This window comes from Perognathus longimembris, chromosome 12 (genome assembly GCF_023159225.1).
Source record: "Perognathus longimembris pacificus isolate PPM17 chromosome 12, ASM2315922v1, whole genome shotgun sequence".
In the NCBI taxonomy this organism is placed as follows: Eukaryota; Metazoa; Chordata; class Mammalia; order Rodentia; family Heteromyidae; genus Perognathus; species Perognathus longimembris.
In genome coordinates this window covers 16,676,614-16,689,383 of record NC_063172.1, presented here as the reverse complement: position 1 = coordinate 16,689,383, position 12,770 = coordinate 16,676,614, and the positions used below count along the sequence as shown (strand labels likewise).

General features: G+C 40.8%; 1 protein-coding gene across 2 annotated transcripts in view; it reads right to left on the bottom strand.

The window, feature by feature from the left end:
• Positions 1-2,344: 2,344 nt before the first annotated feature.
• Samd12 (sterile alpha motif domain containing 12) overlaps positions 2,345-12,770 on the bottom strand; it is a 380,057-nt gene continuing 369,631 nt past the window's right edge. For both annotated transcript variants that reach the window (XM_048358515.1, XM_048358517.1), the window contains one exon: positions 2,345-3,132. In XM_048358515.1, coding sequence (XP_048214472.1) covers positions 3,110-3,132 — 23 coding nt within the window. In that variant the 3' untranslated portion in view covers positions 2,345-3,109. The remainder of the gene's footprint in view (positions 3,133-12,770) is intronic.

Here is a 12,770-nt window from a genome sequence, read left to right as displayed (position 1 = left end):
CTAGGCAAGTCTCAAGTTACTCAAGTGATTTGCTTCCTCCCCTAGCAGAACTGCCAAGGCTGTGCCTATTTAGATTCACTTCTGGATCTGGAATGAGCTAATCCCCTTGGCACCCTGGCGAGCCTGATAATTATTCATTTCAGCTCATTCCCAGGAGTGCCTTTCCTACACAAGTGTGGGTGTCAGCCTTTTAATAAAAGGTGTAGCACAGGTTTAAGTAAAAGGAAAGTTAAGTCTCAACAGTTTTCAGCCTTTAGAAATGAAAAAAAAAAAATGTATCCCTTACCTCCCAAGTCTTTGCTTTCTGCTAAACTCAACTCACCACATCCATTTCTCAAATTCTGGGAGGTAAAATTTCAAATGCACACACACACACACACACACACACACACACACACACACACAACACACGCCTTGGGAAGGAGAAACAGCACAGCAGGAAGTAACCATGAGAAGGAAATCACAATGATGGCAAGAGATGTGAATGAAATCATTTCTCCATTTTGCTGGCTTCGCTTGTGAATGCTCAGATTTTATGCCACCATGTTTCCAAAAAGGCTGCTGCAAAATGATTTCAAACAGAGGTCGACAGTTTGGAAAACAGTAATAGTTCATATACAAACATAGTGGTGTGTGCCAGGCATTAAGGCACATTCAGGGACACCATCTCCCACTGGGCTCTTTACGGTCTCCATTTTGTCTTTTTCCATCTCTAACTTTCAATAGTTTTCCAGCACACTTTTAACTCAAACAAGGGGGAGGGGTGGTTTCCAGAAAACTTCACTTATTTAATTGTTCAGAACAGTTTGCCATAAAGCCAAAAGGAAGTAACAATGCACCACAGTCATTTAGTGAACATCTGCACCATAACACACGGCCAGGTTCCCTAGAGGGTTAGCAGTAGTCCCAGCCTGTTCCTGGCTAGACCACGTAGTTCCCAGTGACAATAGCTCAGCACCTGGCAGGAAGTTTTAGGATTCACTAGTCCCAATTCAGCATCCTGGGGACTAGTGATAGAATTGGAGCTTTAGAGACCAAGGTGGAGTAATAAATGGTCGTACTGATGTCAAGAATGAGAATATAGGTAAACATCAAAGAAAGCAACTGAAAGCTACTTTGGAAAGCTTTGATCATCTCACTGTAGAAGGGCTAACTGTACAGGAAGGTACAAATATGTGCTGTGATGCTGCCTCTTTCCTCAGGCCAGTGGAGGGCCTAGTTTATACTCTGGGTCGGGGGAGTGAATGCAGTTTGAATTCAGTTTTCACTGTGGAAAAAGTGAGTGGTGGTAGTACTTGGGAGGAAGAGACAGTTTTTAAGAAGGGCAGGAAGAGTATGCCTTGTGCATGATTATTGCACCAGAAATGCTTGGCACATGGTGGATCCTCAGTATATACTTGCTGAATGAGAGAAAGAATGAAAGGGAAGGTGGCAGGGGGCTGTTGTTGGAACTCAGCCTCTCTTGAGGGAGGCTCATCTGGATTGATACAAAATTGTGGTTGGCTACTGGATGAGACCCTGCTGCCTTTCTCCTCACAGCCCGGTACTCGGTTGTGAGCTCTCCTGTGTGATTCACCTGAATCACATTCTGATCTCTTTCCGAGACCCCAAGAGAAGACAGGAGAGTACCTGCAAGACATTTCACAAGGCCCTGCTTGCTTGGGCTGGAAAGATTCCAGAAGTGATACATCTGTTTTTAAAGAGAAGCCTCTGATACCTGTTAGTCTCAGGCCGGGGGAAGTGAGCACAGAGATCATACGTTAGTGAATTTTTGTTTCAGCCAACTTTATATTTCCAGGGAAAAAGTGCTGAAGTGTTATGTAGGGCTAGTTAATAAGAACCCTTCTCTAGGGCTCAGGCAAGCCATCACTGAGTGGACTGGATTCCCAGGAGTGTGCTTTATCATAGGACAGAGTTAAAAAAAATAGCTAGTCACAAATATAATTCCAGAAAGGACTAAAAAGGATTAGTAGGTTCTATGATGAGGAAGGAACCTCAACCCTTTTTCTTCTCTAGGGACATGGAGGGTCCCTTGATATTGTTTGTCTTTACAGAACTGTGATTTAAAATGGACCTAGAAAACTTTCCAAGGGATTAAAGTGAGACTACATAGGAAAGTTGCATTTGGCGGCCCTTAACATCAATCCATGGCCATCTTTAATAAAAAGAAGGCCATCTGCCTCTGTTTTTGGAAGAACTGTTCTACAGAACAAGAGGATATATGTAGTGGACCAATAGAATTCTCCTGTACTTGGATATTTATATGTGCATGTGTTACATTGTACCTCAGTGTAAGGAAGCAAGAACCCAAATATTCCAATCGCCAGGTTTCCTTCTACTTTCCTTTGGTGCTGCAAGTAATCCAGGTACTCAGCAAAGTGTGACGAGGTTAAATCTAACAGTATTATGGCCATATTTATACCAATCTATCACAGATGACTGGGGATATGCTAGGAGTGGATCTTGTCTTAGACAGTCTGAGCCAAAAATATGACAAGATTTAGAAAAGAAAAGAAAACTCTTGTTTTCCTACATGTACCAAACGTGCTAATTCATCTCGGCATAGTAATCTCATATAAAGTGCTTCAAGTTGGACAGAATACCTTTAAACATCATAACTAACATAATCGAGACAGGTTTACATCCTACCAGGACATAACATTGTGAACACTTCCACTGAGGTTGTAGAACTGCTCTAATTTTTTTTTTCTAAAACATCATGCCATCTGCACACATAATAAAATAATCCAGTAATTGCCATGCTAAGACAGGACTTCTAGTGAAGGGCACAGATAGAGCCCAAAGGGAACTTGAGTTATGCACAGTGATGAGAACTGGAAGCAATTTTCCAGCTAATGGTCTGCCAATGACCACTTGGAACAAGTTGGCACTGCATATTATATACCTCATTTAGAAATCCATAGCAAACCAGGATTGTTTTTCCCCCAAAGCCCATAATCTTGATTGAATGAGTGTTTTATCAGTTAATCCAGTTAATCTCCCAGTGCTCCAAGGATCTCTTCTGGCAGCGCGGTTGAGTTAGTCTTTCTCAAGAGGCAGGCCATGTTCACACCAATGGCAGGACAGCAGCTTGAAAGGCCAACTGGGTTTATGGAGAACCCTCAGCTGAGGCTGCAAGAAGAAAATGGAGGAAACATGGTAAGTTACTTCCTTTACATTCCTGGATATTGCTAGGTAGTGATTATTCTCCTCAAACAAATTCTAACACCCTTAGGTCAAACAGAAAGTTGTAACCATGATGATAGTTACTCAACCCCAGGATGGATTTGTGGTGGCTTGTATGCATGGAAGGCCCTTTCCTCTTTTGGCATCACTTGGAGGACACCATCTGAGAATCAGGCCAAGCTGCCTGAAGGGAAGGAAAACCCAGATCATTGTAATTGGCCCTCAGCCCCATGACCAATGCAAGAAGGTTGGGAAATCATTTTATATGTGGCAGGGGTTTCTGTATTTGTTTGGTGTGGAGCAAAATCAGGTTGGTAATGGTAGGAGGCACTTTTTTTTTCCCCCAGGGGTAGTGAAGGGATAATTTCATTTGCCTGGAAAGTTATCTGGGGACAGGGGGGTGGGGGGCAGGGAATCTAAAAAGAAATATTGTAAGCAGTGTGGCTGGAGCTCTTGTGCTTGGTCATTGGAAGTCAGACTAACCAATCAGGCTAGGGACTAGAAGTCTTTAGAATCTCACTAGCGATGGAACTATCTGACTTGTAACTCTGCTTTTTACCTTGGAAATGTTGAAACGGATAGATTTTTCTAATTTTAATTTCAATATTTTCCTTTATCTGGATATTCTCTTTAGTTCTCTATAATCAGGTACTAAGAAACTAATTTTTATATAAATACAACTAAATATTTTTCTCAAAAACTATCAACTTTAATTTTAGTACACATGATTGTTGGAGAAGAAAGAAATCTATCTAGATTTTGAAATCTAACTAGCTTTACAAAGCATGACAAAATACATAATTTGTAAGCAAATGTTTGATTAAAGCTCACTATTTTCAAGAAAAATGTAAAAACAAAAGGTACAATGTAAGCAATTAAATATCAAACAATAGCATACACCTTTTAGAAGGTTATAGTTCAAGTAAAATGCTAACATATTGTCGATGGCATTAAAATTGGCAAAATAATGTCAACTTAATTTAAAATTATTAAAACCTTATATCTCCAATCCAATGATCCCATGTTTAGGAGTGTCCCCTAAGGACAAAAAAAAAAAAAAAAAAGAAAGAAAGAAATGAAAGAAGCTTGTAAGCGCAAATATATGACCTAGGGTTTATTTATAACAGAGGAAAAATTAGGAACAACTTGTCTCCTGTTGTTGGAAATTTAGTTAGGTAAATTATGGTACATTAACAAGATGGATGATTTGCATGGTCATTAAAGTAATACTAATTATAATGATTATATAGCAACATGATAAACAGTTAAGATATATTATAATATATAATTTGTACATATCCATAAAAAACTCTTAGTAAAAATGGTGAAAGCATTAGAATTTTTTTTTTTTATTGTCACGATATTTTGCAAAGCAGCAATGAAAATCTACCTCACAAGTCTGTGATCATGGTTCTTACTTGATCCATGAACACTGGCTCATCAGGAGTTTAAAATTCATGTTATAGAAAATATATACTTCATAGTTGTGCCAGGAGACAACTCTGGAAAGTAGACAGACGGTCAACCTTCAAGGGAGCAGTGCAGCCTGGAAATGCAGCTTAGATTTTCAGGACATGGACACAGTACACTGTTCTTGAAACTTACTAAAATCAGATCTGGACAATGTATGAGCATGGAAAAGACTGATTAGGAATAAGCAGTAAAATAAATTAAAGTTTAAAAAGGAGAAAATGATCATGAAATTTGAGCCCCACTGTATTACTATATTGGTATCCTCGTCATAAGTTGATAACTAGTTTTTATCATTCAAATAACCGAGTTTTCTATATGGGCTTCTACCAGTTCATGGAAGGCTGCTATGTACAATGTTAGCATATAATAACACTTGTAAGCTGGGCGCTGATGGCTCATGTCTATAATACTAGCTATTCAGGAGACTTGAGATCTGAGGATTGCAGTTCAAAACCAGCCTGTGCAGGAAAGTGTGTGAGATTCGTATCTCCAATTTCCACCAAAAAAGTTGTAAGTATAAATGTGGCTCAAGTGATAAAGTATTTGCCTTAAGCAAAAGGGACAGTGACAAGTGCCCAGGCTCTGAATTCAAGCCCTAGTACTACCACAACAGCAAAAATAGGCATAATTGGTGGTTCAGTGGTAGAATTCTCACCTCCCACAACACAACAAAAAATATTTGAAACCACACTACTTGTTGCCAAAGATATAGGCAGAGCCCCTATACTTCCTTTTCTCTTGTGATTTCCCAATATTCATCTTGGAAAAGGGATTATTATTCAATCTTATGTAAAAGGGAATTGAGTTTCAAAAGTATTATTGGCTTATAGTTACATGGACAGCAAAGATCAAAGTTGTATTCAGACTTAGGTGTGTCACATACTAGTGAAATACAGGACTGAGAAAACAAATAAGTCAAGTGTAGACCCTTTCTCCATCCTATCTTCTAGAATCTTCTGGGTAGAATTTCATGTCTTTCCCTCAGTTCAATCAGCATAATGAAGGACCCTGCTGGGCACGGTATAGAATTAAGAATCTAAATTAATTTTACATTATATTACAAAGAACAGTTAGAGACTCCTACAAGACATGAATACAAAAGGAAGTAGAGACCACAATTAGACAAATTGGGGGCTTAGGGCATTTTATATGATGTTTGGGTTGGTGGCTACCATAATGAGAGGGACTTTGGGAAAAGGTATAGCCCAAAAGAGAAGTATGCTATGGTACAATTTCTGCCTTTCTACCTTTCCACAGCATTTAGTAATTCTTGCTCTTTAATGTGTGTGTAGTTAACTTTGTGTTTATTTTGCATGATCACGATCTTGAATTGGGCTCCACGAGGAAACAATATACAAGGTACCTGGCTAAAATAAAACTTGAACCTAGCTGGGTGTCAGTGACTCATGCTTGTAATCCTGGCTACTCAGGAGACTGAGTACTGAGGATCACAGTTGGAAGCCATCCTAGGCAGGAAAGTCCATGAGATGGTTATCTCCAATTATTACAAAAAACAACAACAACAAACTAGCAGTGGAGCCATGGCTCAAGTGGTAGAGTGTTAGCCTTGAGCAAAAAAGCTCAGGGACAGCACCTAAGCCCCAGGACTGACGCAAACAGAAAGAAAAAAAGCGCAAAAAATCCTTTGAACATTAGCCTGTTTTCTGTCACATATGTACAGGAAAAGGCTCTGGTGCCATCATTTTGCCAGAGTTTTTTGTTATCAGAGGTAGATATCATGTCCTAAAAGCAACATGACAGGGGTGGTTAGGGTAGGTATGGGTGCGAATGTTAAAAGAGATGACATTGATCAAGATGCATTGTATTTATAAACTGTTCTGTTAAATGGCAACTTCTTTGTACAACTAAATTCAGGATCAAGGAATAGCAGTTTGTATTAGGTGATTGTGACTATGTAAAGAGAAAAATATGTAAGCTCAGAATGGTGGTGCCAGCCGGTAATCCCAGCGATTCAGGAGGCAGAGGGAAGAAAACTTCAAATTTGAAGCCAACCTGAGCAAGGAGAGCTGCAAGACTTTGTCTCCAAAACAAAATAAAAGCAAAAGGGTTTGTGGTGTGGATCCAGTGTTTGTTAGGAGGCCCCGAGTTCAATCATTTGTACAGCAATCACACCAAAACCAAACCAAACCATTGTCTGCCTTGGTGCAGTCCATGGTGCCCCCAACTCCTCGCTGGAAGGATTCTCTGCCCATCCTTTCCTTCCCTCTAGGATGTCTGCAGTGTGTACCCAGGCACTAGGAACATGGGCCCAACAACTCTCCAGATCCCCTCCAGGGTCACTCTCTTTATGAAGTCTCCCTCCCTCTAGATAGAAATAACTCTCTTCTATGTGCTAGCATGGCTTCTTCAACTGTTCTCACCCAGCCTACCTTGAACATTTTATTTTAATGTATCTATCCTTCTCAATAACATGCTTTTTCTCTCTTTTTCCCCCATCAGGGCTGGGGATGGACTCGAAGGCCTTGCACACACCAGACAACTGTTCTACAACTGAGCACCATACACGTCAGTTTCTCCCTAAGTTTTGGAGGGTGTTTCCATGTTTTAAAGTTATCTGCCTAACAGTTGGTATCAGGTATATAGTAAGTATGTAATATGTAGTTGCAGAATTAAGAGAAGAATGATAGAACAGCCTCTTATTGTTTATTAGTTCAGAAATTAATTTTGCATTCTTGGATTTAATCATTGCTTACAGCCCAGAATTGTGGGTTAGTGAGTGGGGAAGCTTAAATACCTAATGTCTTGTTAAGAGATCCAATGTGACAAGGCTTGGTTCATCCCTAGACTCAAAACTTACCAGCTACATGCTATCAAACACCTAATGTTTTTCTAAGCCTTAATTTCTTTACCTTTCAAACAGTGAGCATACTCACTACCTCAGTGGGTTGCTATGATGATGAAATAGACTCAGGAAAGCTGTCTTCGTGATGCTAAGTAGGCAAGTAACTAATACACGACAATTATTTGTATTATGATTGCTACTGTCACAATTTTCCAAAACTAAGTGCTAGGAAAGGAAACAAAATGCCCAGAAGTCAAGCCTTTCTACCCACTTCCTGCCTGCCAGGAGACAGATAACCCCTCCTGCCTGCCAAAGCCACAGTCATCAGCCTCTGGCTTCCACCTTCTATCAGATTAGTGCAGATATCCAGACAATCTGGTGATAAGGAGAGGTTGAAACACTTCAAAGACAGGAAATGCCTTGCTTGGCAGGCAATGGCCAGCCTGGCAAAAGGGTTCAAAGACAGATCTGGAATCTGCCTATGTGGCTCTTCCTTTCCTCATCCAGCAACAAAGGGCTGAAGGGGAAGAACAGAAGATATTGTCTTAGGTGGACCCACATCTCATGAGCTAAAAGGAGGGGCCATATCATCTATCTGAAAGAAAGCCATGAAAGTGATATTTGATGTCTTTAGGGTGGATGTAGGGTACATAGTCAAAAGGAGTGAGATCCATAGAGTGTCTCTACATGACAACAAATATGCAAATTTAACAATTACCGAGCAGCTTCCATCTACCAACATAGGTAGCTACTCATTGAATTTTTGCCACCATTTTGGATTTCTGGGTTGCATTACCCTTGCAAGACAATGGGAGAAAATGACAGCAGGTAGATGAACCTGTGATTGTCATACTGGTGGGATGCATAGAGCTGAGACTAAAAACCCAGATCTGCTCTCATCATAACCCTTCCCTATCTATCTAACAAGCACTGTGTATTAGGAAAACAAACTATTTAACTGTGATAGGAATGCAGAAAAGAAATCCAATCACTCTGTGGTGTAAAAGATTTCTAGTTGCGTATGAATCCTAGGTACAGAGTGTTAAAAAAAAAAAAAGAGGTTTGATCCAGGGAAAGTTAGTCAAGTTTGATTTTAACAGTTATTTTTTTTTAATGTTTGAAACAGTGATTCTCATATAGGTGCAGTTTTGCCTCCTAGGGGTCAAGTGATAAGTGCACATATTCTTGGTTATCATACTGGGGAGATAATTCTGGCATTTGGTAAGGAGTGGTTGGAGACACTGCTTAAGATCCTAGATAATGCATAGGCTACTCACCACAACAAAGAATTATCCAGCTCAAAATGTCAAAAGTGCTGAGGTTGGTTTAGAAGACACAAATCTTTTGCTTGTTTTCTATTCCTGGTTGTGAGCCAAATATATCACTCTCAAAATAGGCCAAGATAAAAACCAACCTAAGTGGGCCTCTTGTATGTACAGGAAATGAGGGTTAATTTCAAACCTCACTCCCCTCTTCTATTCATCATTTTCTCATTTTATTTGATTTTATATTCAATGCAATCAAAACCTCTAATACTAAATCACTTCTAACTTCTAGAACTCTCACAGGCATACCATTATAAGAAGCAAGATTGGATGATTTAGACAGGTATGCTCAATTAATTAATTAGTATGTGTGGAAGGAGTGAGGAGATAAAAGGGGGACAAAAGATGATTTATGTGGCAATAAAACTGAACTCTGCATCCAGCCTTTTGGGGGAGAGATGTTATATGAATCCTTGGTGGCCTTGGTTCTATTTCTGCCACTTTTTGCCCCTCAAAATGGTTGGAGGGACATTTGCACTTATTGAGAGTATGACTAAGGAATCAACTCTCCCCTCTGACTATGGTGAAGATGGGGTCAGAATTTCCACTAATGTAACTGTCAGGACATCAGAGAGCTTGGGTTAAGAAAACAATAACGTTGATGATGTATACAAACTAGCCTGTAACTTCTTAGAGTTCCAACTAAACTGGAAACCACAATGCAGCTGTGATGTTCCATTTTATGTGTCAACTTGATGGAGCCACAAGGCATCTAGGTATTTGGTAGGCATTTGTCAAGGTGAGTCCATGAGGGTGTTTGTGAGAGAAACTAATGTTTAACTAGGTAGGCTGAGAAAAGCATATGGTCTTGCCCAATGTATCTGGGCCCTGTTCAACCCACTGGAAGTTTGAATAGAACAAGAGAATGAGTAAGGGATAATTTACTCTCTGTCTTCCTGTCTTTGAGCTGGGATTCTTCTGCTTTTAGACTCAAACTATAACTATAGCATTGGCCATCCTAGGTCTCCATTTTGCAGATCTTGAGACTATATATGTGTGTACATATATATGTGTATGTATACCTATTTACATATATATATAAATATTATTATTCTATTCTTCTTATATTTCTAAGGAGATTTCTGAGTAATGTAAACTCTACAGACAACATGACCACAAAAATCAGTACTACCACTAATCAAGTACTTATGATGTCATGATAAGAATTTATGTGCATTTCCAACAATCAGTTTAGACAGGTATTATGATTCTCAGTCCACAGACTTGGGGAGATAAAGACCTAAGACAGACTGTGCCTTTATGTCAGGCTATGACTCTTGCTCTAGCTATGACCTTTCAGTTGCCTGTTGACTGCAGAAATGTTAAGCAGAGAATGTAAGATCTCAAGACCTCATGGAAATATTTTCAGATAATATTTACTTAGATTGGATAAAAAACCCTTGACTTCCATTTCTTTTCCCCTCCTCCCTCAGTTTTCCTGTTCCAGGCAGAAGCAAGGAGCTGTTTCTGCTATCTGGCTATGCAGTTCTCACAGGTTTAGATGAGAACTCACTCTGGGAAGAAATGGAGTGTTGGGGATGGCTGTGCCTTTAAGAGGACAGCTGACTTTAGCCCGTCCCGCCTCCTTCCGGTTTCAACCGGAAGAGAAGTCCCTGCCCCTGGGGGCGTATGTGCCATCATGGCGGTGGAGCCCCCAGAGGCCCGGTCCTTGGGGGGCTGTGGTCTCCGCCCATAGAGGAAGTTCCGTGACATCACCTGAGGGACAGCCCATCTAGCCAATCGTTAATATTCAATTAGTCCCTCCCCTTCCTGCCGGCCATTACCGTTATAAAACCTCTCCCTGATTAAAGCTCTTTGAGACTGGTGGAACATCCAAAACTGGCTCCCCGAAATCTCTTTCCTGCGTCTACTCCGGACACGTGAGGGGTACTGGGGGGAGGTCTCAGCATCTTTTCTCGACTCAGCATAGCCCTTAAAGACACGCTTTGTTCCTTCCGTGGGTGGAGGGGGGCGGGGGGTAAAGCCGAGTGTTTTTTCACAATTTGGGATTATCATCTCCCTGGGTGAAGCGGGGAGAGGGGGTCTTGAGCCCCGACAATGGAGGGTCCAGGAGACAAAGAAATTACCTCTACCAATATATATGGAAAGATGAGAGGGAAAGATTGTACTTATGTGTTAAGTATCCTTCCTCTTTTCTTCATTTCTAGCTAGGGGAAGGGAGGTAGGCGTGTTAGGTGGGAAAATGCTGTATTTGTTCCCTTACTGTTCTGTGAGTAGAACTGTTACTATATACTGTGAAACTCAGAAATCACTCCCCATTAAGGTAATGTCAATTACATGGATTTTATCATTACACATTGGACATGTGGACAAATTTTCATTCTGAACTCCATAAATATATACAACTATTACTTAAAGGTGTTAATGGTTGGCCATCTAAAAACAAAAACAAACTAGAAAACCAAACCTTTCAGATAAATTTCGATCCTTTTTTTCTTTTGGCCAGTCTTGGGGCTTGAACTGTGGGCTTGGGCACTAACTCTGAGCTTCTTTTGCTCAAGATTGGCACTCCACCACTGGAGCCAAAGTGCCACTTCTGGCTTTACTGAGTAGTTTTATTGGAGATAGGAGTTTCACAGACTTTTGTGCTCAGGGCTGGCTTCAAACTGCCACCCTCAGATCTCAGCCTTCTGAGTAGCTAGAATTACAGACATGAACTACTGGAGTCTGGCTTCAACTCTGATTCTTACAGAATAAATTGAAGTTTCTGAGGTTTCTGAGGTTTAAAAACTGATATTTCCACTCAAGGTTTTTGAACTTGCCAGTATTGTACCAGCCTCCCCTCAGGAGCTTCTTAAAATTTTTGTTTTATCCTACCTCCTCCATTCTGCACTGATTCAGAATATCCAGGGGGAAGACAGGAACATTCTTGCGCTTAACAAGGGGCTCAGTAATTCTCACAAAGCTGACTTGGCATTAGTCCACCAAAACACCTCCGTCTTTCCCTGGGTACTTAAATAGTAGTTATTTGTCCTTCAGGCAGGGAAAAGTGGTATAGATGGTGGGAAAATGTGGTTTATAGTCTGCATTGCTCATATAATACAACAGTGAGAATCCTGGATATAACAGAGTGCAGTGAGCCAAAGGGTGGGTTGTGGAGTAGGGCTGACTGGGATAGCCCAGAGATCTGAGCAAGCTACCCAACTCGTCTTAATTCCCAATGATACATATTTTACCTTACTAGCACTATTTGATTTCTGCAGGTTTCCTCATGTGTAAGTCCAGGAACATACATTCCTTTGGACATTGACTACTGTGTCCTGCCCTGATTTGGGTACATAGGATTTGAGGGTTTTGAAAGCCACATTACGACACTGTACTAGAATCTGTATTGCATTGTATTTGAATGATATTCTCCAATGTTTAGAAATCTCCCAGGATGCTTGGTCTAGGTTTAGAGTAGACCTGTGGATTTGAACCTCTAATAATGTTGCAGGAGTTGGTGACATGAAAGTCTAAGTAACTTTTAATTTTATTTTTTGTTGGTTGTGGGCTTGAACTCAGGGCCTGGGTGCTGTCCCTGAGCCTCTTTGTACTCAAGGCTAGCACTCTACCACTTAAGCCACAGTACCACTTCTGGTTTTTTTTATTTATTTATTTTTTATTTTTTTTTTTGGCCCGTCCTGGGGCTTGGACTCAGGGCCTGAGCACTGTCCCTGGCTTCTTTTTTGCTCAAGGCTAGCACTCCACTTGAGCCACAGCGCCACTTCTGGCCGTTTTCTGTATATGTGGTGCTGGGGAATCGAACCCAGGGCCTCATGTATACAAGGCAAGCGCTCTTGCCACTAGGCCATATCCCCAGCCCCCCCACTTCTGGTTTTTGAGTGGCTAATTGGAGATAAGAGTCTCACAGGGACTTTTCTGCCCAGGCTGGCTTCCAATCGTGATCCTCAGGATCTCAGCCTCTTGAATAGCTAGGATTATAGGCATGAACCACAGGTACCCAACTGTATTTATTTTTA